The sequence below is a fragment of the Acomys russatus genome, chromosome 27, assembly GCF_903995435.1.
Source record: "Acomys russatus chromosome 27, mAcoRus1.1, whole genome shotgun sequence".
In the NCBI taxonomy this organism is placed as follows: Eukaryota; Metazoa; Chordata; class Mammalia; order Rodentia; family Muridae; genus Acomys; species Acomys russatus.
The window spans coordinates 33,620,732-33,641,419 of record NC_067163.1 but is presented as its reverse complement, the minus strand read 5'-3'; the positions used below and the strand labels follow the sequence as shown (position 1 = coordinate 33,641,419).

At 42.4% G+C, this 20,688-nt stretch overlaps 1 protein-coding gene across 1 annotated transcript in view; it reads right to left on the bottom strand.

Moving 5' to 3' along the window:
- Fat1 (FAT atypical cadherin 1) overlaps nt 1-20,688 on the bottom strand; it is a 105,275-nt gene that overhangs the window by 40,550 nt on the left and 44,037 nt on the right. The window contains exons 3-5 of the mRNA XM_051169780.1: nt 5,991-6,052; nt 2,828-3,157; nt 2,293-2,503 (exon numbers count right to left, since the gene is read on the bottom strand). Coding sequence (XP_051025737.1) covers nt 2,293-2,503; nt 2,828-3,157; nt 5,991-6,052 — 603 coding nt within the window. The remainder of the gene's footprint in view (nt 1-2,292; nt 2,504-2,827; nt 3,158-5,990; nt 6,053-20,688) is intronic.

The window sequence follows — 20,688 nt, the reverse complement described above, 5'->3', positions numbered from 1 at the left end:
AACTAGAGCTCGATGTTAAGGAGGCCAGGGGTGGAGAAGAAAGTAACTCCACAAGCAAAGAGTCCTGCTACACTACCTGTCAATCACTGTGGACCCTTCAAGCATTATTAAAATGTTAACATCATTACGAAAACCTCACTGACCATGAGGGGGAAAAAAAGTACTATTTTGAATTGTTATTGTACTAGAAATAACAATTTAAAATAAATACTTTGGAACCAGTACACAAACTCTGAAACGGTTACAGCTAACTTAAATGAGAGCTATTACAAACTCCTTAAAACTACTTTCAGGGGCTGGAGAGATGGCTCAGTGGTTAAGAGCACTACCTGCTCTTCCAGAGGGTCCTGAGTTCAATTCCCAGCAACCACGTGGTGGCTCACAACCATCTATAACGCGATCTGATGCCCTCTTCTGCAGATAAAGCACTCATATACAATAAATAAATAAATTTAAAAAAAAAAAACTACTTTCAGAAGCAGGTTTCTGTCCTATTATTACTATCCCAGATATAACCCCAATTACATTCTAAACAAAACTCTCTTCAAATCCATGGAACTTGAGACGCATTATGAAAAGAAGTGGAATGAAAATGAGGCTTAAGGTCACACTAAAAAATCTATGGCTAAATCTACCCCAAAACAAAAAATGTGTGTGTGTGTGCACACACACACACACGCACACGCACACGCACACACACACACACACACAGACACACACTCATCCCCCCTACCACCACTGATGTCACTGTCGTCAACACCACCACCATCATATCATCATCAATCAAACCTAAAACCATTGATGCAGGGATGAGTAAGAATCAACATATTTGTGACTGGGATGGATAGCCATGCATACACTATGAAAAGAACTGTGATGAGGGAGAACAGAAGTCTCTAGAAACAAAATCCATGCTTTGATTTTTTTTTTTTTTTTTGATCTCATAATCGTGTGTCAAATTATGTGATCTCAGCAGATACCTTCTGCTGTACAGTTCAGGTCACAAGTCATCTGAAAGATGTAAAACACTTCTCTAGCAAGTGTGTCTCCTGGCCCAGCCAAGGGAAGCAAGCAAGCGTGGAAAGCAAGCACAGAAGAAGAACAGTCAATCAAACCGGTTCCCAGCAGGGAGGGAGTAAAACAAAGTCTGATACGGCACAACAAAAGACGGTTAATCTGGAAACATGAGAAGAGTTAAGAGAAAGTGAACATCCTGACTATGGTTAACTATGGCATCATCGATCATCTCTGCCTTAAGAACAACAGTAACGGCTTCAGAGATAATCATTTCACAAACCAGGAGGCACCATGACTAAGCGGCGGAAGGAGGAAGTGGCTAAGTTCCAAGGAGAGGTGCTGCTTGCAAACATACTTTTGATTCGTCAAGTAGCCTTGGGATTACAATATTGTGGGGAAACACGTTCTCAAAGCAATGCCGAGCGCTAGGTGCTGTGGCCCATGCCTATGATCCCAGCTACTTGGGTGGCTGAGGCAGAAGGGTGGCAAGTTTGAAGCCACCCTACGGCGCAGGAGCAGAGAGCTTGCTTAGCATGTTCAAGGCCTGGATTTATCTAAAAGGGGGTGGGAAGTGGAGGGGATCACATGGGGTGTAAAGTCCTAGTGTGATCATTTTAAAAGTAAATTGTATGAGTTCATAATATAACCAAAATGCTGACTTAAGCGTGTATACTTTATAGGAGGGTGAAGCTTCCTGGAAAATGAGGTAAAAAAACATTAAGAAACTATAGTCAACACTATACATTTCATATAACATGCTTGTGTATGTTATATATATGGACTGGTCCAAAACATTTAGGTTCCTGAAACTCCTTGTATATGTACAAAAATAAATTTGTGAGAACTTGATGGCTATGTTTGTTCTTTTTAAACTTGTATGCATATGGATGTTTTCCCATTGCATGCTAGTGTGTGTCCCACATGCATGCAGTGACCGTGGAGGCCAGAAGGGGGCATGAGGTCCTGGAACTAGTGCTATAGAGGATTGTGAGCTGGTCTGTGCGTGCATGAAACGGGACCTGAGTCCTCTGGAAAAGCAGCCAATGCTCTCCACCCACCACTGAACCATCTCTCTGTGCACATACAGGTACATTTATTTTAATATATGTTGTGAGATCTTTTGCTGCTGTCAAATCATTACGGTTTAAGGAAATTCTTCACCTATAGATCTTTCCCCCAAATTAATATTCTAACAACAACAACAACAACAAAACGAGTATCAGGTTGTCAGCATAACCCCACACAAGGATGATAAAAGCTATGAGCACCACGTACCGATGATGTCAAACCACAGAGGCATGCCAGGGGGCTCCACTGCTATCACCCCGATCATGTGGGCCACTGGGTCACTTTCCATTACGGTGAATGTGAAAACCGGTTCCTCAAACGAAATGGGCTCGGAGGATGGCTTGGGTTTGGAGATCCACTCAATATGGAGTCTGGTGGTTGATGACTTCTGAGGGCGACCGTTGTCAATTGCCTTAATCTATAAAATAGGAACAGAAGAGAGGAAAACAGAACATCACAAGTTTACATCTCCTATCTGAAGCCAAGATTTGTTTGATCATTCACGGAGTCAGTTTCAAATATTCTAAACTTGTATCTGAATACATACAGTGTACGCTTCACGCTTGGGTGACAAGAATAGGCGCTTCACGGCCATACTCACCGGAGCCAGAGCTGATAAGAAAATAAACCCACACTTCCCAAACATTTTCAAGCTCTGTCAGGTGACTTCGCTGAAGCCACTTGCTCAATGGAAAGAACTACACACAGGCTCCCAGAAAGGCAGGGGAGAAATGCAACTCACTGAAAGAATGTCATACTCCCCAGCTGCAGAGAACTTTTTGGATGAGACCACTCCCGTTTTGGGCTCAATGGAAAACCTTCCGTGCTCGTTCCCTTCCTCGATGCTGTAGGAGAGCTCGGCGTTGGGCCCTTCGTCCTTATCCACAGCTATGACGCGGTACAGAGGCTCGCGTTTTGCATTCCTTTCTCCATCTGCTTTTTCTCGCTCCGGGAGCCTGATTTTGTAAAACTTCTGTAGGAACTGAGGCTTGTTGTCATTTTCATCGAGGATTTTCACGATGACTCTTGCGATGGTGGATCTGGGGGGTGTGCCATTGTCTGTCACGGTAACCTGGGTTTTAAAGGTTAAGAAGCATCTTAAAAGAACATATAAAAAGCAAAGCTTTTCTTCCTAATTCAAGTGAGTATTTGCAGAAAGGTCCTCAGCTCACACAGTACCAAGGTCCGTCCCACCTCCTCCCATTCTGACACCGCATCGGTTATTATGTAGTTTAGCTAAACGCTTCTGGCTTTACTGACAGAGAGGCAAGGGACCTGGACGGTGAAGACACAGTTGTCCCTTCTCACTCATTTCTAACCGGTCCCTCTCTTCCTTATAGCAATGGTGAGATCAACTTACCAAAAACTGAGTATTTTTAGGTTCATTAATGAGATGTTGAATATATTTAAGTCCTCCTGAGAAAGTTCACTTTGCATATTCAAACACAAATTCTCTACATAATACATTAAAAGACTGCCACATTCAGTCTGTTTTCATGAAGTATATGCTAAAGCAGTATTCTAAAGTATATGCTACTTATCACAAATTTAAATATTACAGGTTTGAATACTGACCATGACTTTTATAGTTTCCTGATACCGTTTTAAATGCTTTAGCGGATGAACAAACATTTAAGCCCATTGCATTACATAAGGTTTTCAGAGACAAAGCAATGGAAAATAACTTGCTTCTAGGTTACTCACGTGCTCAGGATGGGAATAAGGGCATCTGTTACTGCACTACTGGCTAGGCCTGAGTCAATGTCACCCTTGAAGGTCACGTTTACAGAGGCATATGTTAAAAATAATGGCCCTAGTCACAACTTCGTTCAATCACACTCCATCTCTTTCTAGATTAACTAAAAATATTTGAAAAAAAAAAAACATTGAGAGAATAAAATTTTCATGAAAATATGTTCTTTTGGAAACTTGGTAGTTGTAAATCTAACTTATAAAAGTGTGACTGTATCATTAAAGGGACTTGTCAAAAAGGATTTAGGAAAATAACAGTTGCTTTCGTACACTGAAATATATGGTTTACCTTCCTAAGCCTTTCAGGAAAAAGCAAAATAAAATTATTGTTTTAATGTTAACCTCTCTGACCCCTTCCTTCCTGTCACGTGTCACATGACCTGTACAGGAGGAGAAAACTGGAGAAATATAACCAAACGCTCTTTGTCGCAGGTTGAGGTTCAGTGTCAATAAACAGCCTTTCCAATATGTGAAGCAACATACTCTCCTCTCCAAGGCAGTCAGACTTGACTGCAGGTAAGTCTTCAAATACAGACACAAAAGAGTGACAGGCACATACGGCAGATACACAAACTCCTTCTGCGCCTTTCCCATCATGCCTCAGAACTGTCTTCAAAGCCCCACGTGTCTTACACCTGCTTCAGCATGGCCTCTGACGCTCACTGTGACACGGGGATCTAAAGCATACAACTGATGCGACACCTGCACTTAAAACTAGAGTGAGGGGAGGGACCCCGAAGAGCAGGAGGTAACCTGCAATTCGTGGCATACCTTCCTTGCTTCAATTTCTGTAGTAATTGAATGAAAGTTCAAAGCCCTGCTCTGTAATGAAGAAAATGAATCCAAGGGAGCCAGACAGTCTATAAATGAAAACTCAGCTGCAATGTAAGTCAGAATTGCCAATGGGAAAACACTGTGGCTCTGAAACTAACCAGCCACCCACAGACCTGAACACACCTATATATGCGTGTGTGCACATACACGCATACCCACACACGTAAAAAGAAATATTAATAGTTTACAGATAACTTAGGATATTTTGACCAAAGATGGAATTGAGTAGACATCATTATGAAGAGCAGGAATAAGATCTTTTTTAAAGTTTTTTTTTTTTTTTAATTTTTTAATTTTAAAGCAAGTCATCATTTAGAACTTTCTGTACAAGCCTTACTGTTAGAGTTTAGACACATTACCCAGGTGGCCACAATTAACAAAAGCACCTAACTCTCATGTCCGGCTCTGCTAGTGAACATCAGCACACGATGAGGAATGTCCACAGAGGCGCGGGCTTGCTCTGCCACACCCGGTCTCCAGAGGTGGCCTTTCTCCGACGCCCCTGTTTCCATGTTGCATCCTACCTGTCTCCTTCAAAATCACCCCCCCCCCCACACACACACACACCATCATTCTGCGAACTACTGGCTCCCGATCAAAATGGGGTGCACAAGAGAGTGCAGAGACATCTTAAACTAACCAGATTATTTTAGAAGAGGAAATGCTTGGTTCCCACCCATTTTCACTTTTGATATTTTTTAGAAAACTTCTTTAGGTTACCAAGAAATTCAAGTGGAAAAACCACATGACTAACGCAATGATTTAAGAGTAAAGCCACCTGGAAATAAACAAAGCACAGCGGAAATGGTTAGATTTGATTATAAACACATCTTAGAGGTTTAACTGGGAGAAAAGAAAAATCTATGGAAGGTACAGAGTAAAAATGTCACTTCTGTAAATAAAAATGAAATCCAAATGACAATGGTTCCAAAAGTATTTGCAAACCTGTGTAAGGAATGCATGGAATGAAGTGCAGCACTTAGAGAGGTGCATCGTAGGGCGCAGTTCCTTTACTCTGAGGATGGGAGGAGGGGAGGGGGGATAGTTAAAATAAAACATCAGGCCTCTTGGGGTGGTGCATGCCTTTAATCCCAGCACTCAGGAGGCAGAGGTTGGTAGATCACTGTGCCGTTCAAGGCCAGCAAGGTCTACAAAGCGAGTCCAGGACAGCCAAGGCTACACAGAGAAACCTTGGCTCGAAAAACCAAAATAAATAAATAAACAGAACATTAGCAGCTATTAATGACAGAAGTGGGCGTGTTCTCAGGGTGCTTCTGACTTGAGTGTTTTAAACATAATCAGAGCTGAAGGAGACTTACTTCTAGAATGTGCTCATCCTGCTGCTCTCGGTCAAGCTTCCTCGATGTGGTTGTGATGAGACCTGCAAAAGGGTGGAAGTTTATTTACTGATCCTAACAAAGCACCATCCGTCACCCCGTCTGGTCATCTTCCTTATAAACCACAGGGATTCTTTGATCTTTCTTGCTTTAATGATTCTCGGAAACACCAGGCAAAGGGCAGAACTAACATGAAAAGGGAAAAACTCAAATCCACCACATTTTCTGGTCATAAGACATGCTGTCCGAATAAAAATGTAAAGGTAAAAAATGAAGTAATCCAGAATTTCATCTTTGCCTGTATCTCCATTACCTGCTCTAGAGATAAGATAAACAGTGAATTTACTTCTATGACTATGCTAAAAAGGAACCATTAGAAACCTATTTTCTATAACTTACTACCTTCCAATGACCCCTTCCAACCATCTATCTTCAAATGAACAATTGTTATTTTAAAAAAGGGGACGGGGGCTGGGTGGATGTTATCTTTCAGGTGATGCTGCCTAAACAGCGGTCACTTAATATACAGTAAGAGAAAAAGAAAGCGATGTTCAGCCCGTATTCCCCTCTCTTATTATATTATCACACTAGAATAAAATGCCAACCTCTCTCTAGAACTTTAATCTTACCATCTTGATCTATGACATAAGCTAGAAGATTGTTAAAATTGTTATAATACATTTGAGTGCTTCACTACGTGAGTCTGAATAAGCTCTAAAGCAGTGGCCCTCAACCTTCCCTTAATACCTTAATACATGTCATGGTGATTCCTGAGCCATACAATTATTTTCATTGCTACTTCATAACTGTAATTTTGCTGCTGCTATGAATCGTAATGTAAGTATATGTGTTTTCTTAAGGTCTTGTGGGGCCAAGACCCCCCCCAGGTTGAGCACCATTGCACTAAGGCATCCTGTACAGTTGGCATCAGCTGCGTCTGGTGCATTGTGGAGTGTCGTAGAAACTACAAAAGAACTAGACCTGAAATCAGGTGAAGTCTTCTTAGCCAGATGGGTGTTGGGGCAATCCTTCTCCTTCCCAGCGCTGACAGGAAAACAGTTCAAGAATTCAAGAATTCAAGAATCAGCTTTACAGCTGGGCTTGTCTGCACAGGCCAAGCGAGTTGATACGGGGGCTACCGATAGCTAATGACTTCCAGGGGAGGCAAAGGGAGTTAGTTTTCTTCAAGAGTGTGACCCTAAGTACACCATGTTTTCCAGAAGTTGGTCCAACACACCGTAAGCCCACAGATTGGACTGGGTGGGATATTTTTTCAATGAGGACATGAAATTGGAAGGAGGAGCTTAAAGCTAGATCTGGGAGGGGCTGGAAATGAATAGGATCAAACTACACTGTAGGAAATTCTCAACGAACTAATGAACAAATCACTTACAAAAACAAAACAAAACAAACAAACAAAAACCCTGCTTTCCTTATAATTACTTTTCTCCTATAATCCTAACTACTTTCACAGAAGCAATTAAAGACTATTTAAAATGTTTCTCTAAATTTGTAAATACCAGACATGTATTTGTACTAACTCAATGCTTTTTATTCTTAAATAATTACATTGTAACTTCCACACAATGCAGCGAAGCAGTGCTGCCTCTCAGCAAACCAGAAGGCCATGCTATAGCTGGGCACTGGGCTTTCCCCCAAAGTATAGCTACAGACATTCCCGGCTCAAGGAAGATGCTTCCAGTTTCATAACAGGACGCAAAGCCCGACACAGAGCTTCCCTTTCAGGGTCATCGACTCTGCTCCATGAAAAGTTTACCAACCACAGCCCCCACCAACCGTGGGTCTAAAACAGTTGAAAAAAACAGGAAGCCACTTTTACCTGTTCCACCTAATTGTCCTAACACTCCCATCATATAGTCGCTGTCGCTGGCTAAGATGGCATGGGAAATGGCTTGGCACACTCACAAGAGCAACTTCTGTCTGGCCCGCACTCAGCCATCCATCCACCCAGGGCACGCAACAAAATTCCCATTTGCACTTGGTTTACATCAAAGTGCTAAGCAGGGGATCCAACAGTCTGTGTTGCCAATACAATATGGACCCAAGTCACCTGACCATCTCCTTTACAGCTTTAGGTTTAGAGTTACTTGCACACCCTGGTAAACACACCCCTCATATTCTCCCCACCCCCACCCCCCACAACTCAGGGGAACAGAGATTCCATTCAAATGCAATGACTACAAGGTCTAGTCTAATTTACTCCCGCCCCTCTCCCTTCAAACTCCTATCCTGGAGTCAACTGTTAAGCTCCCTAGGGTTAATGACCCCACAATGGAGACTGCAATGGTAGAGAGATAGCCCTATGTAGGTCACATCCCTCACCAAGGGATGTTCACGACACAGCACTGATTCAAATGCAGAGTGCAACCCCAGACAAGGTCCTGTAAGAAACTCTGCATGTCTGCTTTACACGGTCTGTAGACAACCTACACGATAGTGCCAACGTAGCCTTCCTACAGTCATGGCACTCTCACCAAGAGAATTCTACCAAAGGCTCCTAGAGCTTTCTCTCAGAAACCTTCACCAGCATAGGCAATGCCTGTGTGTCTGATGGCCCAGCGTGAGGAGAGGTGCCTTCTCTGAGAGGAGTACAGTGGGTTTACTACAGAATTTTCATACCAAACGAACACTACAGAGAAAATGAAAGTCCTTAATGCAGGAGGAAAACCAGGTGCCTCTCTGAGGTGTGTTCTGCCTTCCTGGGGTGTGCTTCACCAAGCACACTGAAGGTCAACACCCTGGGGTGCAAGCCCGGCATTCTGCACCCTGCCCTGTGCACTAATTCCACATTTATACTCCTTCTCATCAGTCTCCTTCCTGCTGGTTTGCACGTCCCTTCCCCACTGGACAAACACTTACTTCAAAACTGAACATCGGGGCAAGCACGGTGGCGCACACCTGTAATCCTTACACTTGGGGAGGCAGAGGCAGGCAGATCTCTATGGGTTTGAGGCCAGCCTGGTTTATAAAGAGAGTCCACGATAGCCAAGGCTACACAGAGAAACCCTGTCTCAAAAACCAAAACCAACCAATCAAACAAACACACAAACAAACAAAAAACCACCTGAATATTTACTGGGTGACTAACCTCATATAAGTGCCATGAAACATTCTAAGAAATGGCATTATATATCTCTTTAAGAGAAATAGCACAAAGATCAAGGTCAGGTGTCTGGAATAAAAAGAAATTATTTTTTCTCTGAGAATTCCAGTAACTCACTAACAAGGTCACAGCTAGAAGGTAGTTCTCTTAAGACCCAAATGAGGATTTTTAACTTCCTAGCACATCAAATGCATGATTTACTGTGTTTATGGTATTTCAATTCTTTATAAAGTCTTACCTCTGACTTCTCAAAACTTAGGGGAGAGTGACCATGATTAATCACAATTCATTTTAGTAGGAAGAAAGAAAGAAAGAAAGAAAAAAAGAAAGAAAGAAAGAAAGAGAAAGAAAGAAAAGAAAGAAAGAAAGAAAGAAAGGAAAAGTCAAAAAGTGAAAAAGATAAAAGCAGCAAACACACACAGGCAAGTGCTGCTGGTTGTAACTGTGTGTCTGTTATCATTTTCTGCAAGTACCTTGAAGATAAAAATAGAAGGAAAAAAAAAGGACAAAGACTAGAAATTTTCCACCCTTGATTTAGAAAAACATTGGAATCTCTATGTACAGAGGAGCAGCTTGAAGGAGCCGGTAAATTTCCTACCTTCACACTCATTAGTATGTACAAATGTCCCTGATAACTGCGTATGGCACTACAGGACCACACCACACCTTACCAAAACCAATGAGCATAATTTACAACTCACTTGACTAACACAGAGTCGTGTCTCCACGACACAAGGGCAGGAACTAGAACTTGACACGGATAAGTGGTGTGCAGGCAGATAACACCTGCTGAGAACTCTAATGTCTAAGAGCTTTAGAATTTGGCTGGGTAGGTTGTAGTCATCCCTATTGTTCCTACAGCCAAGCACAGAACATATAAGCATGGCCATCAAAACAAGACCAACCAGCCTCAAGCCAGCTAACAGCTGATCACCCCTGTATAAACTATCAGTTAAGTTTGTACAAGGCCAAAAATGCCAAGAGTCCCAAACTAAATTATGACTTATTTTTTTAAATCCACCAAGGTTTAGGAAAATTTTGCTCTATAAGGCAAGCTGATATAGCAAATGACTATCATATTAATGGCTATAGGGCTTACTATGTGCTCAGGGCCTATGTCTTCTTTATCTTTAAGTAAATTATCTACTAGATAATATGTCCATTTTTACAGATTCCGAAGATTAACTCTTATCCAAAAATCTCTGGACAGGTTGGGAGTTTAGTAACCCAGACCATCAGTGCCTAAAGTCTACACTAAAAGTAAGAAATCCTAGGGCTGAAGTGGCAGCTCCATTGGTAAAGTGACTTCTTTGGAAACATGAAGACCTGAGTTCAGATTGTCAAAACCCTCATAAAAGCTGTCATCGTTGTATACACAGCGGTAACTTCAGCTCTGGGGAAGAAGCAGAGCCTGGTAGATCCCAAATGCCAGCCAGCCTAAGCCTAGCAAAAACTAGGAGGCCTAGGCTCAGTCTAAGACCCTACTCAAAACTAGAGATCGAGCAAATAGCGGGAGGGTGGGAGGAAGGGAGGGAGGGAGGGCGGAGGGAGGGAGAGAACATCCATGTTTATATTCCCCATAGGCCTGAACAAACAAATGTATTTGCATACACCTGTGACAGACAGACAGACACACACACACAGAGACACACAGACACACACACGAAAGAAAAAAGGAAGACTAGGGGATCTGAGGCTCTTGTAAAACCGAGGAAGGAAGGAAGGAAGGAAGGAAGGAAGGAAGGAAGGAAGGACGGACAACATGACAAACACAAGAGATCAGCCAGAGAAAGAAAAGCCAGGATTTTTAAATAGGACTAAGACCCAATGCTTCAGATCTGCAATAGGTGAAATTTAAAAACTGCAGAACTATGGGACAATGGCCTGAGTGTGTTCAGCCACCTGCCTAATCTTGCTTGGCAGGAAATTGACTTTCAACCATTTTTTCTATTGTTCTACCTTGAGAATAAAACCAGGAAGGTGCACAAACCAGGGTTGGTGAGGAGTCCACTCACCTAACCTATAGTTCATCGCTCGACACAGTACTTTATTTCTCCTTCCACTTCCTCGGCCTCTTTATTGCTTTTTTACAATAATATATGAGCTCTGTCCTTAAAAATAAAACATTACCAGGGCTGGGGTTCCCCCCCCCCCTTAGCCTGGAATGTTCTCAAGTTCCTGCTGTCTAACACAGTAGCACCTAGCTGCACACAGCCACTGAGCAACTGGAATGTGGCAAGGCTACCTGGAAAAGGGGATTTTCAGATTAAGTTTAATTACTTAAAAAGGCACTCGCCGTTTCTGATCCTATTAAGTAGTCTCTCATTTCAAAGTACGAGCCAACACGTGAATCTGCAATATTTAAAATGTGTTTGTGGTTAAAAGACGTAACTCAGTAGCAAAATACAGTCATTATCAAAATCCAAGTCCTATAAACATCAGCCCTACAAACGCAAAGTTCTCCACTATTCCAGTGTTGGGCCACATACTACTCTACCCTGCTCCAGTCCTCAGGTCTCTTCCTGATTTCTTGTTTCACAGGATACAGTTGGTGATGCACTCTAGTTTACCATAGTTACTTTGGGTATTGCCTAGTACCTAAAAATCACATCTTTGTGTTCAACCCAAGTTCTGAAAATTAATCTGTCTACCAGTATACACTTTTTTTGCATTTGATAGTTTTTTTTTTTCTTCTAATGGTTTAAAATTGACAAACTAAGTCCATACACAGTAGAAATGCTGTCCTAATAGTTACCAGCTCACAGCTACCCAAGTTATTCTGCCTGCATTGTTACTCAGTGCATTTGCCTCCCCAAACACATCCTCTGAAAGGGACACAAAGCCTTTGCCATTAAATGTAAAACAGATCAGGGCCTAAGTATTTGTCTACGAGCTGATGTGCCGGTGTTAACCATGGCAGTAAGTTAGTGGTAGGTCTTCATTGCAAACACCCTTCCATGTTCACACTTCTCCCACAAAGAAAACAAGCTGTAAAATGGCCAGAAGATATGACCTTTGATTGACAGCTATCACAGACCTTTTCCTTGTGCCTGTAAGCAAGTTGCACCTAGGGAGACCAGCAAAGGTGTTATCACAGCATCCCAGCTGCTTTATTACAAAGGTGTCCTGAGGTATCAGCACTCTGGCCACTAGGCAAACTGAACAAAGAGTTTGCTGAAGCCAGACTTCTTCAGGAGGCTCGTCCCAGTAAGGACAGCCCAGTGCAAAACTTAGGAGAACCCACAGCAAGCAAGCTAAGACTAGGGACCTCCAGATCACCTTACAGATCAGATCACCTTACCTCCTGAGGACCAGACCCTGCTGGCTGTTCTGCCTAAGATCGGCTGCGCTTGATTAGGAAAAACCAAACAAACAAACAAACAAACAGGAAGGACACTCCCTCCTAGTGACTCAACAAAATGCTTGCAAAGGAGGCAACAGTGAAGGCCGTGACTGGTGCCTAATTCAAGGCATTTATGGGACTGATGTAATGGGAAACAGTACGGTGACCTGTGGGGACTACAAGTGAGCCCACAACACGATCATGTTCCTTGTCTAACTATGTAATCAGGCTGTTTGTACTTGTCTGGGCTCAACACTGGACTCTAATAAAGAGTTGGCATATGCCTTACAGTCTTATCACAGGTAAAGGAAGTTGAGCTGGCCACAGGAAAAGTAGAAAAAAATTTTTTTTGGTGGGGGATGGGGTGGGAGTGTGTGCTTTCATTTGGTTTCTTTTGGGGACTGAGTATCATTAGCCCAGGCTGCCCTGGGTCTTGTGTCCCTTTCGCCTCAGCCTCTAGAATCTTGGCATTACAGGTGTGATCCGCCACACCCAGCTTCCTTCTTAGCACATTAACTGGGTGCTTCCTTTGGTTCCGGACTAAGCATTCTAGGAATCTGAAACACTAAGGAAAATCAAAATAGTCAGCTTCAGACTATTTACAACCGGTAGGTTGTAAACCTTAAGAGTGGTTGAGCAACTTTTAGATAAAGAGCTACAAGAACAAAAAGGCAAATGTTAGTATGAGCCTCATGGATAAACGCAATGTGTCTACGTGAAATATGTATGGAAATGCTTACAAGCCAAATGGGTCAAAAGAAAAAAACTAGTAAATGCTAAGAAGGGGTGAGAAAAGCGGGTGTTTCACTTTTTACATTAAACAGCTCTTTATGGTAGTGATTTCTTGGGTTTTGTTTGTTTTTTGAAAGAGGGTTTCTCTGTGTAGCCCTGGCTGTCCTGGACTCACTTTGTAGACCAGGGTGGCATCTAACTCAGAGATCCGCCTGCCTCTGATTCCCAAGTGCTGGGATTACAGATGTGTGCCGCCACCACCTGGCTATCTATGAGATCTTTAGTTTTTAATAAATATTTTACTTTAAGAAACGTTAGCCTTAAAAATACTTGCTAAAGCTGGAAGCAAATACTATACAATTTACTACGTGAAAATTAATTTTAGATTGAAAAAATTCAAATAAAATCTCTTGAAAGCCTGAACTATGCAGCCATTGACAATAAAGCCTGTTGGGTTCTTTTGTTTTGTTTTGTTTTAAACCACCACAGTGGTATACGGGAGACAACTTTTTCTAGCAAGTTGAGGCAACTCAAATGAACCACACTATATTCTAAAATTGCTTCTTACCACACAAACCAAGTTTCCTAAAATTGGAGTGTGTTTTAAAATGCCCCGCCCAGGCAGTCCTGGTGTACACTTTAATCCTTGAACGAGAGTCAGAAAAGGCCGCACTCAGCAATAACGTGGGGGTCAGAGTTGAGCTCCAAATCAAGAGGGTTTATATGGAGACCCACCTGCACAATCTTAGGAAGGTTCCCTGGCGATCTCGAGTTATAGACCACAATAATCCTTTTTACTCTAAACGAAACAAAACAAAACAAAAGGCTCCTACTTTCTGACTTCCGTAATTTTTGTTTTAGTCGCTGTAAAAATTACTAACAGCCATATCTGGATACAAAGTATATTTACTTCTTTAAGCTGCCATTGAAATAGAGAAAACCATAATATATGAATCATGATGTATGAGAGAAACAGCACTGTAGAAAATACTTTAACTGCTGTCCAAAGAGCTGTGCTGAAGGCTCTGCTTCTCAGAAGGGACTTACACATCTCCCAGACCCCTCTTGCCAAATGTGCTAATTATTCTTGACCAACTCATTAAACCCTAGGAAGGCAAGTTAAAGGAAAGGAAGCTTCCCCTCATATAAGGCTAATGCGCTATAAATGTCTACCTCAGAGCGCATTTTTCTTCCTTTTGGGTAAATGAAATGCTTCTACTGTGAGTTGAATGGCGGGTCCCAGCCAAAAGGTCCATCTAGCCTGGAACACGGAAGGAAACAAGGCCTCTCTAGTTAGAACACGGTCTCTGAAAAGTTGGAACTAAGGACCTCCGGGTGACAGCATCTTGACTTGAGAAGGCTCTAAGTTCAATCAGAAGTGGCCTCTCAAGAGGACATACGAGGCTGAAGGACACAGGAAAGAAGATCTCACAGCCAAAGACCCAATTTTAAGCGCCGCTGAAGCCATGGAATGACTTCGGAGGGAGAGTGGCTTCAGGCGTCTATCTTCAGACTCTCCCCTCCCCCGTCCTTATCTGTTACAGTAGCCCTAGGAAATCAATACATTTCTAAAATCAACAGGCTGACACTGAGGTACAACTGCTACACAAAAGTCAAACACTTAATATATACAATTTCATTCATCTCAAGTTGGATTTTCCGCATTACTAGCATAAGTCATCCATCAGTTCTCTTTGAAAGTGTTTCTCATTCTTTCCTCCACTCTAAAAAAGGGACTTGCTAACTGTTTTTTCAGTAGCATTACTAACAAAAGCTATAAATACTTCTTTAATGACTCTAAAATAGAAAGTCTTGATTATAAGGTCGTTCCAACTAAGGACAAAGATAGAATCAAAACCATTCTACATTCTCAAGGGTTCACTTAGCAAGCAACAGGCAGGGCACAATGAGATCAGTGCGAATAACCAGGACAGTCCCCAAAACTAAGCAGACGGTATATTCTTCTCTGGTCAGAAAATACACATTAGCTCTCCCTGCATCCGCAAACCTATCTTTCTTATCTTAGCTGCACTGACACCCATTTTTTTTACTTTGAAATTAATATCAATTATTAGATTAAAATCATAGCATTTTAAGACAGTGTTCTAGATAGAACCTTATGCATCTCAAACCCTGCACTGCTAAGCAAGTTTCTTCTTCTTGTTTCCATGGTATTAACGTTGAAATACAATTAGCATTAGTTATGCTGCCAAAGGACCTCCAGAGACCATGGTCATAGGGAAATAATGAGGGAAAAATCATTATGCTTTAAATTGGCATATTAAAGCAAAAATTACTGTGAGATACAACACAGGAGACAACAAATATGAAATGCCATTTAACACATGACTGTGTGAGCATCTTCTCCGTGAACGTTAGCCTGCGTATGTGCATAACAATGGTCTCAGAACGAAGCCACCTGTGGCAGCTGTGAAGATCACCGAGGATGGAGGGAAGACAGACAAGCAACGGATGCGAAAGAGGACACAGGAAAAGCAGAAGCATTCCAGCTGGCTGAGTTCTAAACCCCTTTACCAGTGAACTGGAAAGGAGGCCCTGAGTGGCATTCCCACAGTCACTGTTGTGCTTGCTTCTGCCATGGATACAATAACTGGATACAGAGAGGTCCTGCCCTTAAGGACTTGAGCCAGGAACAGAACCAGGCAACAGGCAAGATCAGAACCAACAATGAAAAGTCAGAGTCCACCAACAGGGAGGCAGGACAACACTTTTCTCGCTTCCCTGCTGGAGACATAGACGGCACCATAGGCAGACCCCTGAGCAAATGGTCAGCTCTCCCTATAGCGTCTGCTCCCGGAGAGCTTCCCACTGAAGCCCAGGGGTTCGGCAGGCGGCATGCCCCGGCTTCATTTAGGTGGCGTTCGGAGACCGCATCTAACTACAGTCCTCTGGGAGCTCTTTGGCAGCTGTGGCCATCTGAGCAACTATTGTTTGTCACTGCGGTACTGGTGCCTGCAGGATTAGGCTTGGAGCCAAAAATGGAATTCTATTCATAGCCTGTCAGGGCTGGAAGGCAGCTCGGAATTCATTTAGCTCAAACTTTCAGAACTCTGCAGAAAACACTAATAAAATTAATCAAATGGCCGTTCTAAAACCACGCAAGGAGTGGCTGAGGTCAGTACCACTGGCTCCTCTTCTGCTCTTACGTCTGTCTTACGAGCTGCTTCCTGTTGGAAATTGGTGGTTTCAAAACACAAGATCATCAGGCAAATCAAATTCGCAGAGAATTAATTGTCTTTAGTGCTCTACATAAGTTATGTGGAGGAGGGGGAGGGGGAGAAAGGCTCTAGACCTCCTTTAAGGTCAGTATCAGTGAACCTCAACTTGTGCATTTAAGTGCAAAACTCTTACACGTCATTTTAGTCACTGACATGCAGGGAGACAGAAAAGCAGAATTCTCCTTGATTCAACTGATCCTAAGGAGTCCATGAAAACAGGCTTGATGCAGAAAAACGTGTCACCAGAAAAAACTTTAGAGATAATACATTTCATTATAAAATTAAAAACTAGTTTAAAAAAACAGATTTGAAAAAAGCCTATAGTCCTTAAAAACACACACAGGTAAATGGTTTTTTGAGTTTTTTTTGTTGTTGTTGTTGTTAATGAATTCCGGCCATTGTGGTGTGAGTGGTCCTTCACTTCCTTTCTAGAGCTATCAAATGTTACCGGAAACACTCGGAAGTTGTTTGCCGCTACAGCTACTTCCTATGGCATTTTGTTAGGTCTACTTTCCAGCCACAATCAAATGCCATTTTCTTATTACCTTATTACTCACTAATACGAGGCTCCTTAGTAAGGAGTGTGGGCTAGCATGTGCATACGTGCCCACCGTATCTACCAGCACTGTAGTATTCTGTGGCTTTACAACACTTTATGGATCGCTAAGTGTAAATATTCTATCTCCACTAAATCTATCTGTAATCGTCTGCTGAACAATCACACCATTGCTTATACCCAAGAAGGATAGTTCCATATTAAATACACTGTTCTACATGAAAGCAAGGAGGTAAAAAAGAGCCTCACGTATTGGTATGTAGTCATTTGGGTGTGAACAACTCAGTTCTCCACAAGGTTAGGCAAAGAACAACAGGGGAAATAGCAAAAGCCCACCAAGACCCAAAAGCCAACATCTGAGAGCTGAAAATTTGAAGCTCTAGTTATTTTAATGAAATATAACGGCAAGTGCAAGGACAGAAATATCAAAAACTCAGGCCTACCTCATCTTCAACTGAGATACAATTCATTTCTTGAGGGAGGAAAGAATTAGAAGCTTACTGTCTACTTCTACACATCGGCCCATGAGTTTGCTTAATCTCAAAAAATGTGACGTTGTTAATGAAAATTCTAACCGCTGTAATTTAAACAACTAAAAACTTGGAGAGGCCAACACTCATCTCACTCTTCCCTGCACTCCTGTGGCAGCAACGAGGAAAGGTGCATCTTCTTATTCCATAAAGAGCTTAAAATTCAAATAGCTGCTACCATTCCAGAAACAATAACAATAACAATAACAACAACAACAACAACAACAAAAATCAATGCATTAACTATTTCCACTGTTCAGCATAACACATGAGAGGCAGGAGACTACTGCTCAGCTTGTGTAAAGCTGAACACAAACATTTTGTGATGCTGAAAACTATGCAAACTCGAAAGTTCCTTGTGTCGTTGGGCATGCCCCTTCCTTTTTAGAAGCTACGCAGACGCTGACACCGGACAGCTTACCCAGCTGAAAACTTGTGGCCTTTCATACAAAAAAAGTCCAGTGATTCCTACAGCACACAGTTAACAACAGCAAGTTTAAACATCTAGTGTCATTCGAGAGCACAGTGGTTTTTAATGTGAAAAGTGCTGCAGAAACAGCACCAGACAAAAAGCAACCATTACACGAACACAGCATTCTTTAGGATACCTAATAAGGGCTGCAAAACCACACACGCACATCCAAGACACTGTACCAAGAAGCAGCAGTGAGGAAATTCATGCCTGTGGCTTAGGCCCCTGGGTGGTCTTGACCTCTCTGAAGTCACATAAATTATTTATACAGTGGGGAAAAAATGCAAGTCAAGTGCTTTTGGCGTTTCTCAACCCTTCTCACAAGGTCCCTACAAAGATTTAAAAGATCTAAGTGGGTGAAAGCTGATTGCAAAATACAAAGTACAAAGTACGCAGAGAGAGAAAGAAGGGTGCAGCTTGCGCTTGCCATGAAGGATTAAGACGAGGCTAAGAGATCCAGAAGGGTTAGAAAGTATAAGGAAACAGCAGAGAAGTAGAAAAAAAGAAAGAACAAAAAAACACAAGGTTAGCTGGTCTCTCCCTGGCTATCTCCTTAAAGTCCAACCCTTGAAGACAACAAGGTGCACAAAGAGCACCTGCAGCACTTAGAAAAGCCTAATTTGGCCGGTCGTGGTGGCCCACGCCTTTAATCCCAGCACTCAGGAGGCTGAGGCAGGCGGATCTCTGTGAGTTCGAGGCCAGCCTGGTCTACAAAGCAAGTCTAGGGCAGCCAAGGCTACACAGAGAAACCCTGTCTCAAAAAACAAAAACAAACAAACAAACAACAACAACAACAAAAATCCAAGCCATGCAATTCTGGCTGGGGACATAGCTCAGTAGCAGACTGTTTGCCTAGCAAATGTGGGTCTTTGCTCAGTCGTCATCACTGCCAAAAGGGATGGGGGTAGGGTGGTAAGCAACCACAAAAGTTCAAGACTCCTTTTAAATCTCAAGTGGAGGGAAATAAATGACGCACCTGATAAGGAGACAGACATAAAAGGTGCCTGCTGCTACAATCACACACATATCAGAAGACAGCCAGCCAGCTTGTGCTTGCTACCCATTCCTAAGCCATTGAGTGTGGCCACAGAATAAAACGTCTTCATATGCTTCTTTCCAGACAGGAAGAAGGACACCAATGAATGAAAATTAGTAAAAGGTAATGTACTTACTAGAGGAGATAAAAAGCCAATGAAATGAGCAAAGAAAGGTGGATGGATACACATCTACAGACTAATAATAATAATAATAACAATAACAATAATAATAACAACAACTATTATTATTATTATTATTATTATTATTATTATTGGTTTATCAATAACTAAAGGGATTTTTCTAAGCATAGCTCCTAAGGGAAGAACTAAAGAAAGATGATTGTCAGTGGGTACAGGTTGTTAACTCCTATTTAAAAATACAAGAACTAAATAACAGGCATTTTGCTTTGCTTACCTAAGAGTGAAGAGAAATATAAACAGTTGCCTCTACTTGGAAATACAGACCTCATTATTATTATTCAGTGTGCAAAGCCCAAACGATGACCCTGTTACTTAATGGGAAAGCAATGGGACAAGCCGAGAGGCAAAAAGGATGCTGGGAAAGCATGGACAAGAGCCTTTACTGCTGCTGTCCTTAAAAAAAATAAAGAAAGAAAAAGAAAGAGAGAGAGAAACGAAAAGAAAAGACAACAAAAAGAAAATAAAAAAGATAAGGTGGAACAAAGGAGCTTGGGGTTGAGTGGCTTAAATCACATCAAGCAGCTCCGGAGCACAGAGGCTGTCTGGGAAGATTCCAGTAAGGGACAGGGCAAGATGGTGACACTGCAAAACAGAGAAGAGGTTCAGGGTTGGCTAGCAGACTGGCTAGTTTTATGTCAACTTGACACAAGCTAGAGTCATCAGAGAGGAGGCAGCCTCAACTGAGAAAATGCCTCCATAGATCAGGCTGTAGGGCATTTTCTTAATTCGTGATTGATGAGGGGAGGGTCCAGCCCATCATGGATGGAGCCACCTCTGTCCTGGGTTCTGTAAGCAAGCAGGCTGAGCAAGCCATAATGAGCAAGCCAGTAGGCAGCACCCCTCCATGGCCTCTGCGTCAGCTCCTGCCCCCAGGTTCCTGCCCAGTGCGTGCGTGAGTTCCTGCCCTCACTGCTTCTGGTGATGAGCTGATGCACAGAACTGAGTGAAATAAACCCTTTCCTCCCCAAGTTGCTTTAGGTCGTGGTGTTTTATCACAGCAATTGAAATCCTAACTAGAAAGTTAGCTTGCCCATGAAAGGTTCCATCACTCTCCACCTCTGTCCCTGGAAAAGCCCCAGATACCAGAGCACAAGAAAAGAAAAGAAAAAGGAAAAGGAAAAGAAAAAAAAAGGAAAGAAAAGGAAAAAAACAAAAACAAACAAAAAAAAAAAACCACACACCCACACACACACACCATGCAGTGAAGACACTAGGGACAGGAATCAAAGAAGTTGTGTTATGGTGAAGCTTGTCCCTGGGAGTCCTTCTGTGCCCTTGGAATTCTGCGCCGTGTGAATCAACTACTTAACAAAGAAAGCAATAGCACCCACAAGGGGCGTGACCACCAGGCGTGTATGCAGACCTCACAAACCCACCTACACCATCATAACACATCTGCATCCTAGTGTTGCTAGGCACCAATTGCAATTGATAAATGGTCATCAT